The sequence below is a fragment of the Pelophylax lessonae genome (genome assembly GCF_965119305.1).
Source record: "Pelophylax lessonae genome assembly, chromosome: 5".
Lineage (NCBI taxonomy): Eukaryota > Metazoa > Chordata > Amphibia > Anura > Ranidae > Pelophylax > Pelophylax lessonae.
This window is the reverse complement of record NC_138772.1, coordinates 91,444,711-91,459,981: the sequence shown is the minus strand read 5'-3', so window position 1 is coordinate 91,459,981 and position 15,271 is coordinate 91,444,711. Positions and strand designations below refer to the sequence as shown.

The window sequence follows — 15,271 nt, the reverse complement described above, 5'->3', positions numbered from 1 at the left end:
GGGAGTAGAGATCACTGTAGTAGGGGTGTCTACTTTAGTGATTTCCAGCTTCCAGGGACATTGGCCAGGTATGTCATATACATAGTTAAGTTGTTCCAAGCTGGACCAGTGTAACAATGTAAAAATATATCATACCTGGAATAGATTGCATGAAAAAAATAAGAAAAGAAAGGTATTTAAACTTTGATTTGTATTTCATTCCATGCAGCATGATGGGGGCAGTCATCTGTGCAGTTGGTTTTGCACAGAGTGGCCCGGATCCTCCTCTTCTCGGGTCCCTCGCTGCTGCTCCTGGCCCCTCCCTCCTGTCGAGTGCCCCCACAGAAAGCTGCTTGCTGTGGGGGCACCCAAGCTGCAGCTCCATGTGTCCAATAAGACATGGAGCTGCCGTTTGACCCCCCCCCCTCCTGATTGGCTAACTGACTTTGATTGGCAGCCGCAGGAGTCAGTGGCACCACGGTTGTGTCTCAGCCAATAAGAAGAGAGAGTCTCGGACGGCCGAGGGACTCATGGACATCGCTGAACAGAGATGGGGCTCAGGTAAGTATTAGGGGGGCTGCTACACACAGAAGGCATTTTATCTTAATGCATAGAATGCATTAACCTCCCTGGCGGTCTGATTATGTCAGAATTTATGTGCTAAAAGTGGTACATTGTTTTGCATAAAATATGTTGTTTTATATTTTAGGCCTGTAATTCTTAGGAATAACCCACTTAAATCTGTCCACTCAAGAGTCTAGTAGACATCCCGGGTATGATAAAGTTTGAAACACGAAATCATAAATTATAATATAATAATCATACATTTTATTCAATAATATAATCAAACCAAAAACACTGAAATATGTACAAACAAGGGGTGCGATATTACTAGTCACTGTAATAAAGGTTTAGTAAACATCTCAGGTATAAAATATTTAGAAACATGGGACTGCACAAAGTCCGATGTTACAATCGGGACAATAGAATCTGGTTTCTTTTCCTATTTTCCTTCCACTTTCATCTCTCTTCGAGCAACAAACCACACACATCCTTGTAGGTGCTGACTTTTTCTCAGTTGGTGGGATGTAGTCCATGAAGTGACGACCATTCAGGCATTCCGGGTTGGCAACGCCAACAGCACGACGTCCAGATCTGTTCACAGCCATTGATGGTGTTTGGTGACTCAGAAAGATTCAGTGTTACCGACCTATCAGATTGAAATTTACTGGCACGACACCCAAAATTTACTGGCACAGCCAAGTTTTTTACTGGCATGGTAGAAGACAGGTGCCGGCATCTGCCGAGCACACAGCGGGGAGACAGCGTGAGGATGCCTGGAGGATGGCGGGGGAGGATGGCGGGGGATAGCAGGGAAAGGTAAGTTTCATTGTGGGGTAATCCCGAGTGTGGCTCGGGGTTACCGCTTTTGGTACTCTATATTAACCCTGAGCCACACTCGGGAATACCGCTAGGGAGGTTAAGATAAAAAACCTTCTGACTCTACAACTTCTTTAAATACTGTGCCTACACATCTACTTTAACCTCCCTGGTGGTATTCCCGAGTGTGGCTCGGGGTGGAATTTCAGTACCATTAGCGGTAACCCCGAGCCACACTTGGGGATACCGCCAAGGAGGATCGCTGGATCCTGGATGAGGTTACTTACCTTGTCCCCGGGATCCCGTGATGTATTACGGCAGTGTACAGCGGCCGGATCTTCCGCCTGATGCTCTGTGCCCTGGCTTCCGTTTCCTGTGAGCGTTGCGTCCCAGGGGGTGGAACCGGCAGCAAATTCAAAAAGTAAAAAACACAAACACACTGATATATTGTAATCCTATTGGATTACATTACTAAATAAAAGAGAACGACAGACCAAACTGATAAGAGGCATGGAGGAGCTCAGCTATTGGAAAAGATTAGAGGAACTGAATGTATTCTCTCTTGAGAAGAGGAGATTAAGGGGGGATATGATCAACATGTATAAATACATAAGGGGTCCATATAGTGAACTTGGTGTTGAGTTGTTCACTTTAAGGTCAACACAGAGGACAAGGGGGCACTCTTTACGTCTAGAGGAAAACAGATTTCGTCCTCAAATACTGAAAGGTTTCTTTACCGTTAGAGCTGTGAAAATGTGGAATAGACTCCCTCCTGAGGTGGTTCTGGCCAGCTCACTAGATTGCTTTAAAAAAGGCCTGGATTCTTTCCTAGGCGTACATAATATAAATGGGTACTAAAAAATTTTTTAGGTAAAGTTGATCCAGGGAATATCCGATGGCCTCTCGGGGGATCAGGGAGGAATTTTTTTTCCCCTGCTGTAGCAAATTGGATCATGCTTTGCTGGGGTTTATTTTTGCCTTCCTATGGATCAACAGCGGGTATATGATTGTGTATATGAGATTGTATGGTTGGGTTTTAAATACTGTTTTTTTTTGTTTTTTTTTGGTTGAACCAGATGGACTTGTTTCTTTTTTTAACCTGAGTAACTATGTAACTATGTAAAATAACTTGACCTTAGTTTGCCCCCAGTGCTTTCTCCAGTGCCCTTGCCTGCAGTTTTACTGTACTTTGTGTCTGGAAACTGCAGAACGACCGTGGCATCAAAAAAGTGTGCCACCACCTCAAAAGCAGTATATGACCTGCTGGAAAACAGCAACAGCGATACAGAATCACTTGCAGAATTGAGTGATAGCGATTCGTGGGGAAGTTTGTCATCGGACACAGAAATCAATTCCAGCGATGATCCTGTGACTGTGCCCAGCGATGTGCGGACTTGTTGCTCGATTGACTGTGGTACAGAGCACGTAGTGCCTCCGGGATTTCTGTTTACTGGAGCACCTGGTATCAAAGTGGATGTTGAGGATAACAACCCCTTGGCATAGCTCCAACTCTTTTTGATCGATGAGGTTATTAAAAAATTGTTACGGAAACAAATCGGTACCAGGAGCAACAAGCTGCTGCGCATCAGAGGTTTTCAAGGAGCAGAAAGTGGGAACCAGTGACCAAAGTTTCTGGGCCTAATAATTCTTCAGGGAGTGGTGGGGAAACCCCTGCAGAAGTGGTATTGGACAACCAACATATTACTAGCCACTACTTTTTTGGCACGGTCATGTCGGAATACCAATTTTCTCTCATAATGAAATATTTGCACTTTGCAAATAATGAAGAATTATTTATAGTTATTTATTATATTGTAATTTATGATTTTGTGTTTCAAACTTTATCATACCCGAGATGGTATAAAGAAGTAAAAATAAATCATATGTAAAATAGTGGGTTTGGGCTGCTCGTCCTTAAGAATTACATGCAAAATAATTGTACCGCTTTTAGCACCTAAAATCTGAAATAATCATACCGCCAGGGAGGTTAAGCAACAATACAGAGTGATGTACAAATGAGGGGTATATCTAATCTCTGTATGTTCAATAAAAATATGACACAGAATTTGCTAAAATATGAAGTCCGGATACTATAACTTTTAGATGAATGATAGAAAAATAAAATCACACACATTGCACAGTAACACATATATTTTCAATTTTATTTAAGACTCAATAATACAGAAGTACATTTAGAGAATAGCATTTCTGCCAATGGTGAACAAAATAACAGAGTGGGCAACGACATGGCAAATGAGGTTTAATGTGGAAAAGTATAAGGTTTTGCACTTGGGGACTAAAAACATAAAAGCACAATACACTTTAGGGGGGGGAACCTTTGGGGGAATCAAAAATGGAGAAAGATCTGGGAGTCTTAGTAGAGGATAGACTAGGCAACAGCATGCAATGTCAAGCGGCAGCTGCCAAAGGCGGCAGAATATTAGCATGCATAAAGAAAGGGATGTATTACAGAGATAAAACTATAATCCTTCCACTTTATAAAACTCTGATCCGACCGCATCTGGAGTATTCTGTCCAGTTCTGGTCGCCAGTCCTCAGGAGGGATGTGTTGGAGCTGGAGAGAGTCCAGAGAAGGGCAACTAAACTAATTAGGGGACTGGAGGATTTTAATTATGAAGAGCGTCTACAATCGCTTAATTTATTCTCCCTGGAGAAGAGACGCCTGAGAGGAGACATGATAGCAATTTATAAAAACCCCAATGGTGATCTCAGCATAGAAAAAAAGCTATTCAGTCGCAAGGATTGCATGAGGACGCGAGGACATACAATGCGATTAGAGGAGAAGCGTTTTGACCTCAGGCAACTTGGGGGGTTCTTTACTGTTAGGGCTACAAGAGTGTGGAATTCTCTACCAAAAGAGGTAGTTTCAGCGGGAAGTATGGCTACTTTCAAAAGACTCTTGGACGTACATCTCAAGGATCAGAACATTAAGGGGTATGAGAGATGATTACGGCCACACACACCTACACAGGTTGAACTGGATGGACTATTGTCTTTATTCAACCTCAACTACTATGTAAATCTATGTAAACTATGTTTTAGTTTGCCAACCCTCATTATAAAACATCAAGTACAAAACAAAAAAAAATCATTATTTTAACAATGGGGTTGATTTACTAAAGACAAATAGCCTGTGCACTGCAAGTGCAGTTGTTCTAGATTTGAGGGGAACATGCAAGGGAAATAAAAAACTAATTTTTGCTTGCACATGATTGGATGATAGAAATCAGCAGAGCTTCTCCACACTTAAGAACTTTCCTTTAGATCCAGAGCAACTGCACTTTCAGTAAATCAACCTCAATGTCCAAAAAAATGGCATGTTAATGCATGCGATTATAAATAGTAATTCAAAACTCTAATTGTATCACCAATAAAGATAAAAAAAAAAATATCCAGAAATAATCTTCAAAAAAATAAATTACAGCTTTAAGGATATTTTTTTTAGATATTACAAATATTATTATCAGATATGGGCAAAATATCTTTTGTACACGCAGGGCCGGCCATAGGTGTTCAGGCGCCCTGTGCGAGCTAATTCTGTGGCGCCCCCCAGCGCCCTACACATTTTCTTGCACTTTTTTTGCACTTCATTTGACTTTTCTTTTTTATGATCACTAATAACTTAGCCCCCCCTTACATTAGAGACCCCCCTTACATCAGAGACCCCCCACAGAGCCCCCCTTACATCAGAAACCCCCCACAGAGGCCCCCCTTACATCATAGACCCCCCACGGAGCCCCCCTTACATCAAAGACCCCCCACAGAGCCCCTCCTTACATGAGAGACCCCCCCCCCCACACAAAGCCCCCCCCTTACATAAGACACCACCCACACAGAGCCACCCCTTACATAAGAGACCCCCCACACAGAGCCCCCCTTACATGAGACCCCCCACACAGAGCCCCCCCTTACATGAGACCCCCCCACACAGAGCCCCCCCTTACATTTGATGCATTTGAGAGAGCTTACTTACCTTAGTACGGAGGCTCACCACGAGGAGAAGGGCAGGAGGAGGAGGAGCTGACGATCTCTCCTCTGGTGTCCTTGCAGAGGAGGGATCTGTCAGTGGCGGCGGATCTGAGGCTGAGCTGTGTGAGATACACAGCTCAGCCCTGGAGCTATAGGAGACCGAGGCACAGCCGCACAGCAGGAGGGAAAGCGGCGGCCGCAGCCTGTGTTAACCCTCTCCAGGCCGCGGCCATCGCTTACCTCCCGCTAAGCGGCCTGATCATGTGCGAGCTGCGATGGCCGCACGGCGCCCCTGTTGCCCATGGCGCCCTGTGCGGACGCACAGCTCGCCCTGTGTACACGTTTTAGTTTTAGATAGAATAGTTAGATTCTCTGTCAAGTTTTGTATTGCTGTCTGTCTCCTGTCACCAAGGATGTCACTGTGCAATGAATTTCATTCCTCTCTCTGAATTGCATTTTCTACATTCTGCTAGGGTTTAAATGAAATTTCCAGCAGAAATTGTATTCCCTAATAAATAATTCATATATTACCTTTTCTCGATATCTTGGTGTTATTTTATATATATATATATATATATACACACACACAGATTAATACCCACATTAACAACTTGCTTACTAAGCACTTTTGTCCCCCTTCCTGCCCAGGCCATTTTTCAGCTTTCAGCGCTCTCACCTTCACTTATGGGCACTGATGAGATAGCACTGATGGGCACCAATAGGCTGCACTGATGGGCACTAATAGGCTGCATTCATGGGCAATGATAGGTGGCACTGATGAGCACAAATGAGGTGGCACTGATGAGCACTGAGAGGCTGCATTGATGCACACTGATAGGTGGCACTGATGGGCACTGATAGGCTGCATTGATGGGCACTGATGAGGCAGCACTGGTGGGCACTGATCAGGAGGCACTGATGAAGCTGCACTGATGAAGCTGCACTGATGGGCAGCACAGATATGTGGCACTGATAGGCACTGGTAGCCGGGTGGCACTGATAAGAAGCACTGATAAGTGACACTGATGATGAGGCACTGATGGGCACTGATTAACAGTACTGATGGGCACTGATAGATAGCACTTGTGGGCACTCTTTCGCAACACTGGTAGGCACTAAGGGGACTGATGTCCCTCTGAAAGAAGCCAGTCAGTTAATGGCTTTCTTCTTTTCTTCACGCTGACAGCGTGAGGGGGATAAAAAGCTGATAACCGGACTCTGTTTACTTCCGTAATCAGCTGTCATTGGCTGACAGCTAATCACTTGGTAAACAGCCCACTGAGATTGGCCCCAAGGACTCAGCAACCACAGTGCACGCTGCTTGCGTGCCTTAGGGGGCAGGTGGGCAGGGCGAGAATGGGAGGACATCTATGTACGCCCTCCCGGCATTTTAAGTCCATGCTGTGGCCATCTTTCAGCTATACCATGGGAGCCAAGTGGTTAATACAACATGAAAGGGGTCGATCTACTCTACATCTGTTTACTAAGATCTTTGGCTGCTTTGTCTGCTCTCCCCACAACCACTGGTCATGTAAGGTCCCCAGTGTAGTCCTTTGCAAGTGAGGTGTGACATAATTAAATTGCGGCTCGCTATAGTTGGTCTAACATGCCCACTAACATAATTTCCGTCTAGCAGCATCCGATGGACTGGCCAGGAAACTCCTGCTTTGTCCTGCCCAGCAAGGTTTAGATTAGCAACATACCCACACACAATCTCCCTTCACCCATTATTTTGCTAGTCAATAGCTCAGCCGCAGCTCCACTTTATGAGTTGAAGCTGAGAGGTCACAGAGTTAAAGAGGTAGTTTCTTTTTTTTGCAAATACATTTTTATTAGTTTAAGAATATAGGGGAAATAAAATATACATGAAGTAAGGAAGATAAAATCACAAACTACACAGAGATTTAGTAATATATATATATATGAATAATGACTGAGGGAAATAAATTTGTATAAATTTGTTGATAAAATAAGGAAGAAATTACCTTATGCAATAGGATACAATCTTTATGCAAAGGAATTGGAGGGAGGAGCTGGAGAGAAATGTCAAGATAAGGGCCAATGATTTGAATTTTTTTTTTAAATTGCAAGTATTTCTTAAGTATAGTAGGGATCCATCAAAGTTTGTAGGAAGGAAAGATGGAATTCAAGGGGACCATATTTTTTTCATATTTGTGCGAATTATCACAAAGAATTGCAGTCAATTTTTCATTAGACATATACCACATCATTTTATTTCTAATCGATGTAGAGTTTGGTAAGAAGTCTTTTGGTAACCAGGCTTTTGCTTAAGTTGGTTTGGCAGCAGTGAATAAAAATTTTAGAAGGTTGTTGGTGTAACCTTTTGGTTTGAGATATAGTAAAGCCTCTTTTGGATTTTTGTTAGGCCTCTTTCCAAAAGTGGTATAAATTATTCGGTATATGTCTGTCCAAAACTGCTACATTTTGGAACATTCCCACCATATATGAAAGAGGGTACCAACATTTGAACAGCCTTTGAAAACATTTACTGACTGTAGATTTGATTTTAGCTAAATTTTGGGGAACCATATAACACCTCATTAATAGTTTATACAGTAAGTGGATTCAATTGCAGCAGTATTGATGGAACAATGGGCTGTGGTGTGCCAGATATGTCGCCAATCTTTTTCCTCTATGGGTTCACCTATATAATTTTCCTATTTAGTCAAATATGAAGGTGGGGGAGATGTCCCATTATTAAGAATAGAGGTAAAAGGTATTTTTCTAATACACTTTGAGTTGCAATGTTTATAATGTATATATTTGATAGAATGTATAGTGCAAATTCACTAGTATTCTGGAGTTCATCTTTCATCTAAAAAGGGCCAATTGGGTTGATTTACTATACGCAATTCAGTTGTTCATTTTGCAAGATAAATTTTACTTTAGCTTAGTTAATGAAGGGGTGTGCTGCTGACTTCTATCATCCAATCATGTGCAAGCAAAAATAATTTCTAATGTTCTTCAATAAACCTTTGACTATTTTAATCCTTATGCTGCTAGCATTAGTGCATAGATAGAAAAGTACATCACATTTACTTGTTTTAAACTTTTTTTTTTTTTTTTTTTTTTACATGTCTCCAGTTACTTTCTGGTTTCCAGGCCTAGGCAAATGAAGTCCTACATCCCAGTAGTCTTGAGGAGGGCAGGAGGAATTTTTTTCAGTGAAACACGCCCTCCCACCTGTGTGTCTGAGCTAAGGACAGATGGATTACAGCATAGGTGTCCAACCTTTTGGCTTCTCTGGGCAACATTGAGTGTAGAGAAATTGACTTGGGTCGCATATAAAATATATACTATAGTTAGGGTATATAAGTAATAAAATGCCGCTGCACCCTTCCCGCACCGCCGCACCCCCCCCCCCCCCGCACTAATTTAACACAACTAGAGGATGATCAAATGAAATGGAATCAGTATACAGAGGTTTACTTCTTCTGAGAGATATAAAAGGAACACTCCAAATCACTGAAGTGGTCATGGTGGTTAAAGTGGTCATGGTGGTAGGAGTCAGAAACACTGCACATGCTCGCCTAAGCCCTCCCCCTCCCCCCCTCCCCTCCGAGCCAGCCTCTGCCTACCGTTAGTTGGAAGCCGCTGTGGCCATGACCCTGACCCGACTTCCTTCCTCCCCAGCAAAAAAAAAATTGTCAGGGGGCAGTGGGCCGCATTGCCTGGGGTTCCGGGCCGCATGTGGCCCCCAGGCCACAGGTTGGACATGCCTGGATTGCAGGAAGTAAATGCTACATGAATTATCTGCCCTTACTCTATGACCATGACAGATGGGGAGACAAAAAAATAAAGCTATCCATCACAATCTGATTGCACAATCTCTTGTAGGTAGACTGATAGCCATGTACTAGTAGGATCCACTTGAATGATTGTAAACCAAATTACTATTTGGTTTAGTAGCTGTTGGTGATTGTATTGGAGATTGCACAGAGATTGCAATATGTGTTGCCAATTTTAGGTTGAAGGAACCAGACAAGAAAATATTCATTTGTACTGTATATTATACAAAAAAAGAACACCAATACACTAAGGAGATAGCAAAATAAATGGTTTGTGTCTATGGAAGAATAAAGCATCCCTTTAAAATCCAATAGCCACTGCTCTAGGTATCATTAAAAATCTCAAACCCATCAGCAAATAATATACAAAAGTACATATCTAGCCTTTAACAATTGGCTGGTTTATTTCTATTCTTGGACACACACCCAGAAATGTCATGACTCAGCTAAAGGCACTATTGTAGGAGGTCCTTTAATATTGGAATTTGGAAAGCTGAATGGCACTACAGCTGGTGTCATGCCTGCTGAGATGTAAGTCACTTTCAATATCCTGCCTTTCAGGTTCTCTGGTGCTATGGAGGTAGCACGTATAGAAATGTTTACTTTTCTATGGCCATTACCTGATTTAAACCCATTCAGATTTTTTGTTTTTTGGGCTTACATTTTTTTCTAGCTGAGGTGAATCTGCCAGATTAGCTGCAGTACAGTTCTCCTTCTTGGATTTTGGTTGTCGGTGGGTGAGCAGTTGATGTTCATTCCCAAGCTTGTTATTTCCATTTGCTGGCACGGTCACTTGCCATGAGCAGGTTTTATTGCTGTTGGCATTCACATTGGACTTTACCATGTCATGATGAGAATTGTCAGTTTGGAAAGAAGCCGTTTCACCTTCAAATGATGGCAGAGAATGAGAATCTCCTTTAACTTGCTCCTCCCTTTTCTCAAGGCTGTGTGAGGGACAATCAGGATACACATTTATCTGATCTGGTGTGACAGCTAACTTTGTATGTGGAGGTGTATCTGAACAACAACCCCCTTTTAGAGAATCATTTTCCAGAAGAAGAAGCTGCCTTTTAAGCTTCTCTGACCTTTGTCTTCTATGAAAGACACCAATGAGATCCACCAAGCTCAGAATCAGAGAGATGATTCCGGTTCCCCAGATAAAAATCATCATTAGAGACTTTTCAGTGGGTCTTGAGATGTAGCAGTCAACGTTGCTGGTGCAAGGAGAATGGGAACAGCTGAACCTGCTTGGAACTAAAATTCCAAAAAGAAAATACTGACCAGCACCAAAGCCAACCTCTAGACAAATCCTTAGCAGAACGTGAACTAAATAAGCCCAAGAAAAATCAAGTATTTCCATTTGTAAGCCCACTCCATGATATGTGGAGGAGGAACTTTTTCTGCAGTGGTCGTTTGCATTGCCCATATATGCCAGAACTTTGTGTATGACATGGACGCTAAACAAGGCATAAGGTAGAAAAACGATCAGGGTCTGAATCAGCCAGTATCTCATGTGGGACATTGGAGAGAACATATCATAACATACATTGGAACATCCAGGCTGTAATGTATTGCAGATGAAACGTTCCTGTTCATCCTGATAGAGTGGATAACCAGCAAGGACAACCATAACTAGTCTGAGAAGGATCATTAACGTCAACCAGATCTTCCCTGAAACATAAGAAGAGCTTGCACATTAGCAACTCAAAATCTTAAACAACAATCACAGCATTGATTTTCATTCACAAAAATGTTTCTAAGGTGAATTTATATTATTTTGTGTGAGTAATTTAGAAAAATAAATAATTCTAACATAAGCAATTTCAAGCATGTTAAGGACTACACAACTGTAGCGCCCCAGTAGGCTACTAGTGTTGAAATTTCATTTTTGGACTCCCTGTAGCCAGGGAGAACAGCAATTGTTTAATAGTGTCTGTTCTGGTTTCTGCTGGTGGAGGCTCATTTACTTTCCCCTGCATTCCACTGTGGTATGGGATATAGTGGGTGGAAGAACACAGACCCTAGCTTGCATATTAATGCCTCATCAGCCAATCCCTGATCAGTGGAGTGAGTGACCAGAAGAGGACTGAAAGGGGTATGAATAGGCTGGGACCCAGAATAGAAACCTCTTGTTCCTGAGCTGTGGCATCCCTGGGAGTTTACCTGCAGCTGAAAGAATCCTTTTTGGGGGTCCTGGCTCCTGCTGTGGCTGGGGGACCTCTGGAGTAGCCTCCTGAATGTTTGCAGAGGCAATTCAATTACAGAAACTAACAAAAACGAACATACTGCAGACAGCAACACAGTATTCAGGACACAGTGAGCACCAGCATTCTTGGCCTCATCTAGGAGAGCATTTTATCTCTGTACATCCTAAACTATACGTCTGCTAAGAGGTCCCTGTTTAGTACCAGTTTACATTCACTTTAAAGGGGATACCCTCACCCTGAAGGAATTGATCGGTTTTAGTGTCTCCTACTACAGTTTGTTTGAAATATATCGGAGTATCCCAAGGCTCACCCTCACCCAATCCCAGTTCTTTAACAAGATAAAAACCACAAAACGACACATGCAATCTGTTCTCTGACTTGAGTGACCATGAACTACTGCGTGCCTAGCTGCTGTGTGCCTATCAGGGAATGGAACCTGGGACCAAACAGCAAGACCAGTCCCAGGTCTGAATTACTCAACTAAAACTGGCAGTAAAGTTCAGTCCATGAACCAACCTGTGCCCCCTCACTAGGAACTCATAATCATCTCTCCTTCACTCCCCTTCTGCTCCATTCAGTTGCCAGGAGCAAGAAAAATACCCGATGCTTCCAGCATGCAAGGAACATGTCACTAATTGCATGTGATAGGGCTGGACCAATCACCAAACCTTTAGTGCTGTCAAATGGGGAGAGTCTGTGGTTCACACAGGGTGACTCTTACTGGCAGCAGAATGGAGTCTTAGAGCAACAACTTCTGGGGAGAGGGTATTTAGGTGAACCTGTTGCTTTGTCCTGAATGGAAAAGGCCTAAAGTGCCTCTCCAGGCCAACAGCATAATCTGTCATTTGCAAGGTTCCCACAATAGATTCACATTATGCTGGAGCATTGGAAAACATAAAGTAATTGCCTATGATCCTGCTGTTATTAGTATGACCTTTTTTCTTGTGCCTGCAATGCTATTCAGCCCCTATGCAAATGGACAATCCTCTGAGTATTGTCTGCACCTGGAAGTCTCCTCTACTCATAATGATGATAGTATACAATGTACCCAGCATTTCTTAAAGGAAAATGCAGCTATCGAAAAAAAAAAAAAATAAACGGGCAGGTGAAACAACCTCTGTCTGTGAACTTTATAAATGCATTTAACTATTACCCTTCAGATTTATGGGTACATTTAGGGTGAATGTGAACCCTCACATACACCCAGTGAAGTGACTGGCCTCAGGTGATACACAGAGATTAAATAAATCCCCCTACATAAGTTATACCTGTCTATCTACAGCCCTTTATTCTCCTTCGCTATTCACATCCAGAATTTATAAAGCTTGTCTGAGGGTTCAGAAAAAAAGGGGTTGGAGAGCTGAAATTACACTCTGCAGAGCTCAGTGAGGTGAGCTTTAAGCACTGATTGGAGAAAAAGGACACATCCCCCTTCACACAGCTCACAGGAACAGAGCTGAGACTGTCAATCACCTGGAACTCCCTCCCCTGTCACCATTTTACTATTGGTGTCAGGAAAACTTTTCAGAAGTGATTCATATTGATAGGAGAGGAACAAAGCAGCAGACAGAAATTACATGCTCTCAGTTGAGACAAGTACACACTATAGAGGGATATGCTTTGCTCATATTTCATTTTTGAGGATTACTACCACTTTAAGGTACTTTGAATAATGGCAGATGTAGCAAATTATCTTGGTAATGCATAATTTTTTTGGGGATTCTTGGTTTCACTATGAATAAACGCACATAAGGAATATTTCATGCAGACATTCAATGTGGTTATATTCATAAACCAACAAACATCTAATTGCCAGTAACAATATCTGCTTCTAAACATATGCAACCCTGGAGTTGATTACTAAAGGAACAAATAATTTTACTTAAAGTAGGACTATGGGCAAAATGTTTTTTATTTTCATATTGGATACAGTAGGTTGTGTTATAACCCCAGTCAGTTTTTTTTGCTATCTGTGTTCAGTTGGAGAGATTTAACTTCATAGCCAAAATATTTTGGGGGGCAACCAAAAATGTGGGAGTTTTCTTTTACCTGCACTTTCAAGGATAGTGACAAAAAGGACAAATAGAGAGGATGAATCTCCCTAACAGGGGCATAGACAGCGATAAGAACATAATAACTGTTCTAATCAATCTCAAATCTATCAAAAACTAAAAAAAAGTTTTGCCTTTACTTATACTTTAACATTATAAACCTATACTCACTTCAATCATCCAATCGTGTACAAAGAAAATTAATTATTTACACTGCATTTGATTTGTTAAATCTACTTCTTTAGTGGAGTTAAATTAAGCCCCTTTAATTATAATGGCAATTAAAAGAGACATGATTTGAAAGAATACACTTTTACATTTTTACACTGGCCCCATCAAACGTATATTGTTGTAGGAAGTTAAAATATATATATATATATATATATATATATATATATATATATATATATATATATATATATACACACGTGTGTGTTTTTCTTCTGAAAAAGAAATCTCTGCCACATAAAGTTGAAATCACATCTGTTTAAATGTGTTCTAAAATTTGTTAGGATTGAAAAATCAATTGCCTTGCTTCTCTTTACTAAAATATAATAAGCAGTAAAGAAACTTTATGGAAATAAAAAAAAATATTTAAAGGCCCTGACCTTTAAAATTCTAAAAATATAATACACCTGTCCTTTCACTTGAAAATTATAAAAAATAAATAAATAAATAATAATATTTGTATCCCAAATCCAATTTATTAGATTTACTAGCCCCCCCCCCCCCCCTTTTAATTGAAATCAATGATATAAAAGCACTTACATAAATAAGATACCATTGCCCAAAAGTTCATAGTATGGCACAACAATATAAAGCATTTCATATAGATGAAATAGTAAATAAATCAAAACTAAACAGGTCATTGTGTAACATTACATCAAACAGTAAAATCAAAATGCATACGATGTTAGAATCAAAACAGATTAAAAAAAAATATATATATATATAAGTTTCCAAATTTAGAATATTTACATGATGCAAACCTATATTGACTAGAAGAAAATAAATGTAATCATAACGGCAGACTTAAGAAAGGTCCTTTGGTGTCAAAAGCCATATATAAATAGTGAAGTATAAAAGATTATTAAATCATCCTATTGAAGAGTAGGATCCAGAGGAGTAGAGGGTCAATGATAATTTATAACCCATGCTCAATACTTATTGCAGACAAATTTCTTCCATCAGATTTCTGTGCTAATGTCCTGAGCTCTTCACCTAGCTCTGCCTGCAGTGTCTGGCAATACGTATTTAGAATGGTGGAAAGAGTATATTTATTATTATATTGTGCTATTGATTAGGACATAGACAATGCAGTCATGGACAGTGGAATATCTTTACCTTATTAGTGATGTATTGATAAGAGTTTCTATTTAAAAAGTATCTATACAAGGGTTTAAACTGCAGTCTACTTTATAAGACTAAAGCATCGTAAATTACAAGCACAAAATTTTCAAATGCAAGTATATGCCTAATTGTTTGGAGATTCCTCTTGCAATCATACATTAAATTCTAGCATAATATAAAAAAAAAGATTTATATAAACAAACGCCAGATAACAGTAAACTCATTCTTTGGCATACGTACCAGTTACAGTAACATTATAGCTGAAAGTGATGATCACATATCCTAGGGAGTCAAAATATTCCATTGTCACATGTGTGGATGCAATCTCCTAGAAACAGCTAAGAATAAAATAGGAGCAAAAGTTATACTCTGTAAAATACTGTATCCACAGAGTAAAAATGTAAAATTGCTGTGGATGTAAAGGACATAGGAGCTGTGTCTGCACCTCTTACCTCTGAAGCTTTTGACATCTGCTGCAGGACAAAAGACAACCCAAGTCATCCCA

The 15,271-nt window shown here is 40.8% G+C and overlaps 1 protein-coding gene across 1 annotated transcript; it reads right to left on the bottom strand.

The window, feature by feature from the left end:
• Positions 1 to 9,783: 9,783 nt before the first annotated feature.
• On the bottom strand, positions 9,784 to 15,070 carry GJD4 (gap junction protein delta 4; the record flags this gene model as incomplete). Its single annotated transcript, XM_082257978.1, has 2 exons — positions 9,784 to 10,829; positions 15,007 to 15,070. 2 exons carry the CDS (start codon positions 15,068 to 15,070, stop codon positions 9,784 to 9,786), a joined length of 1,110 nt encoding a protein of 369 aa, XP_082114104.1.
• Between the last annotated feature and the right edge of the window lie 201 nt (positions 15,071 to 15,271).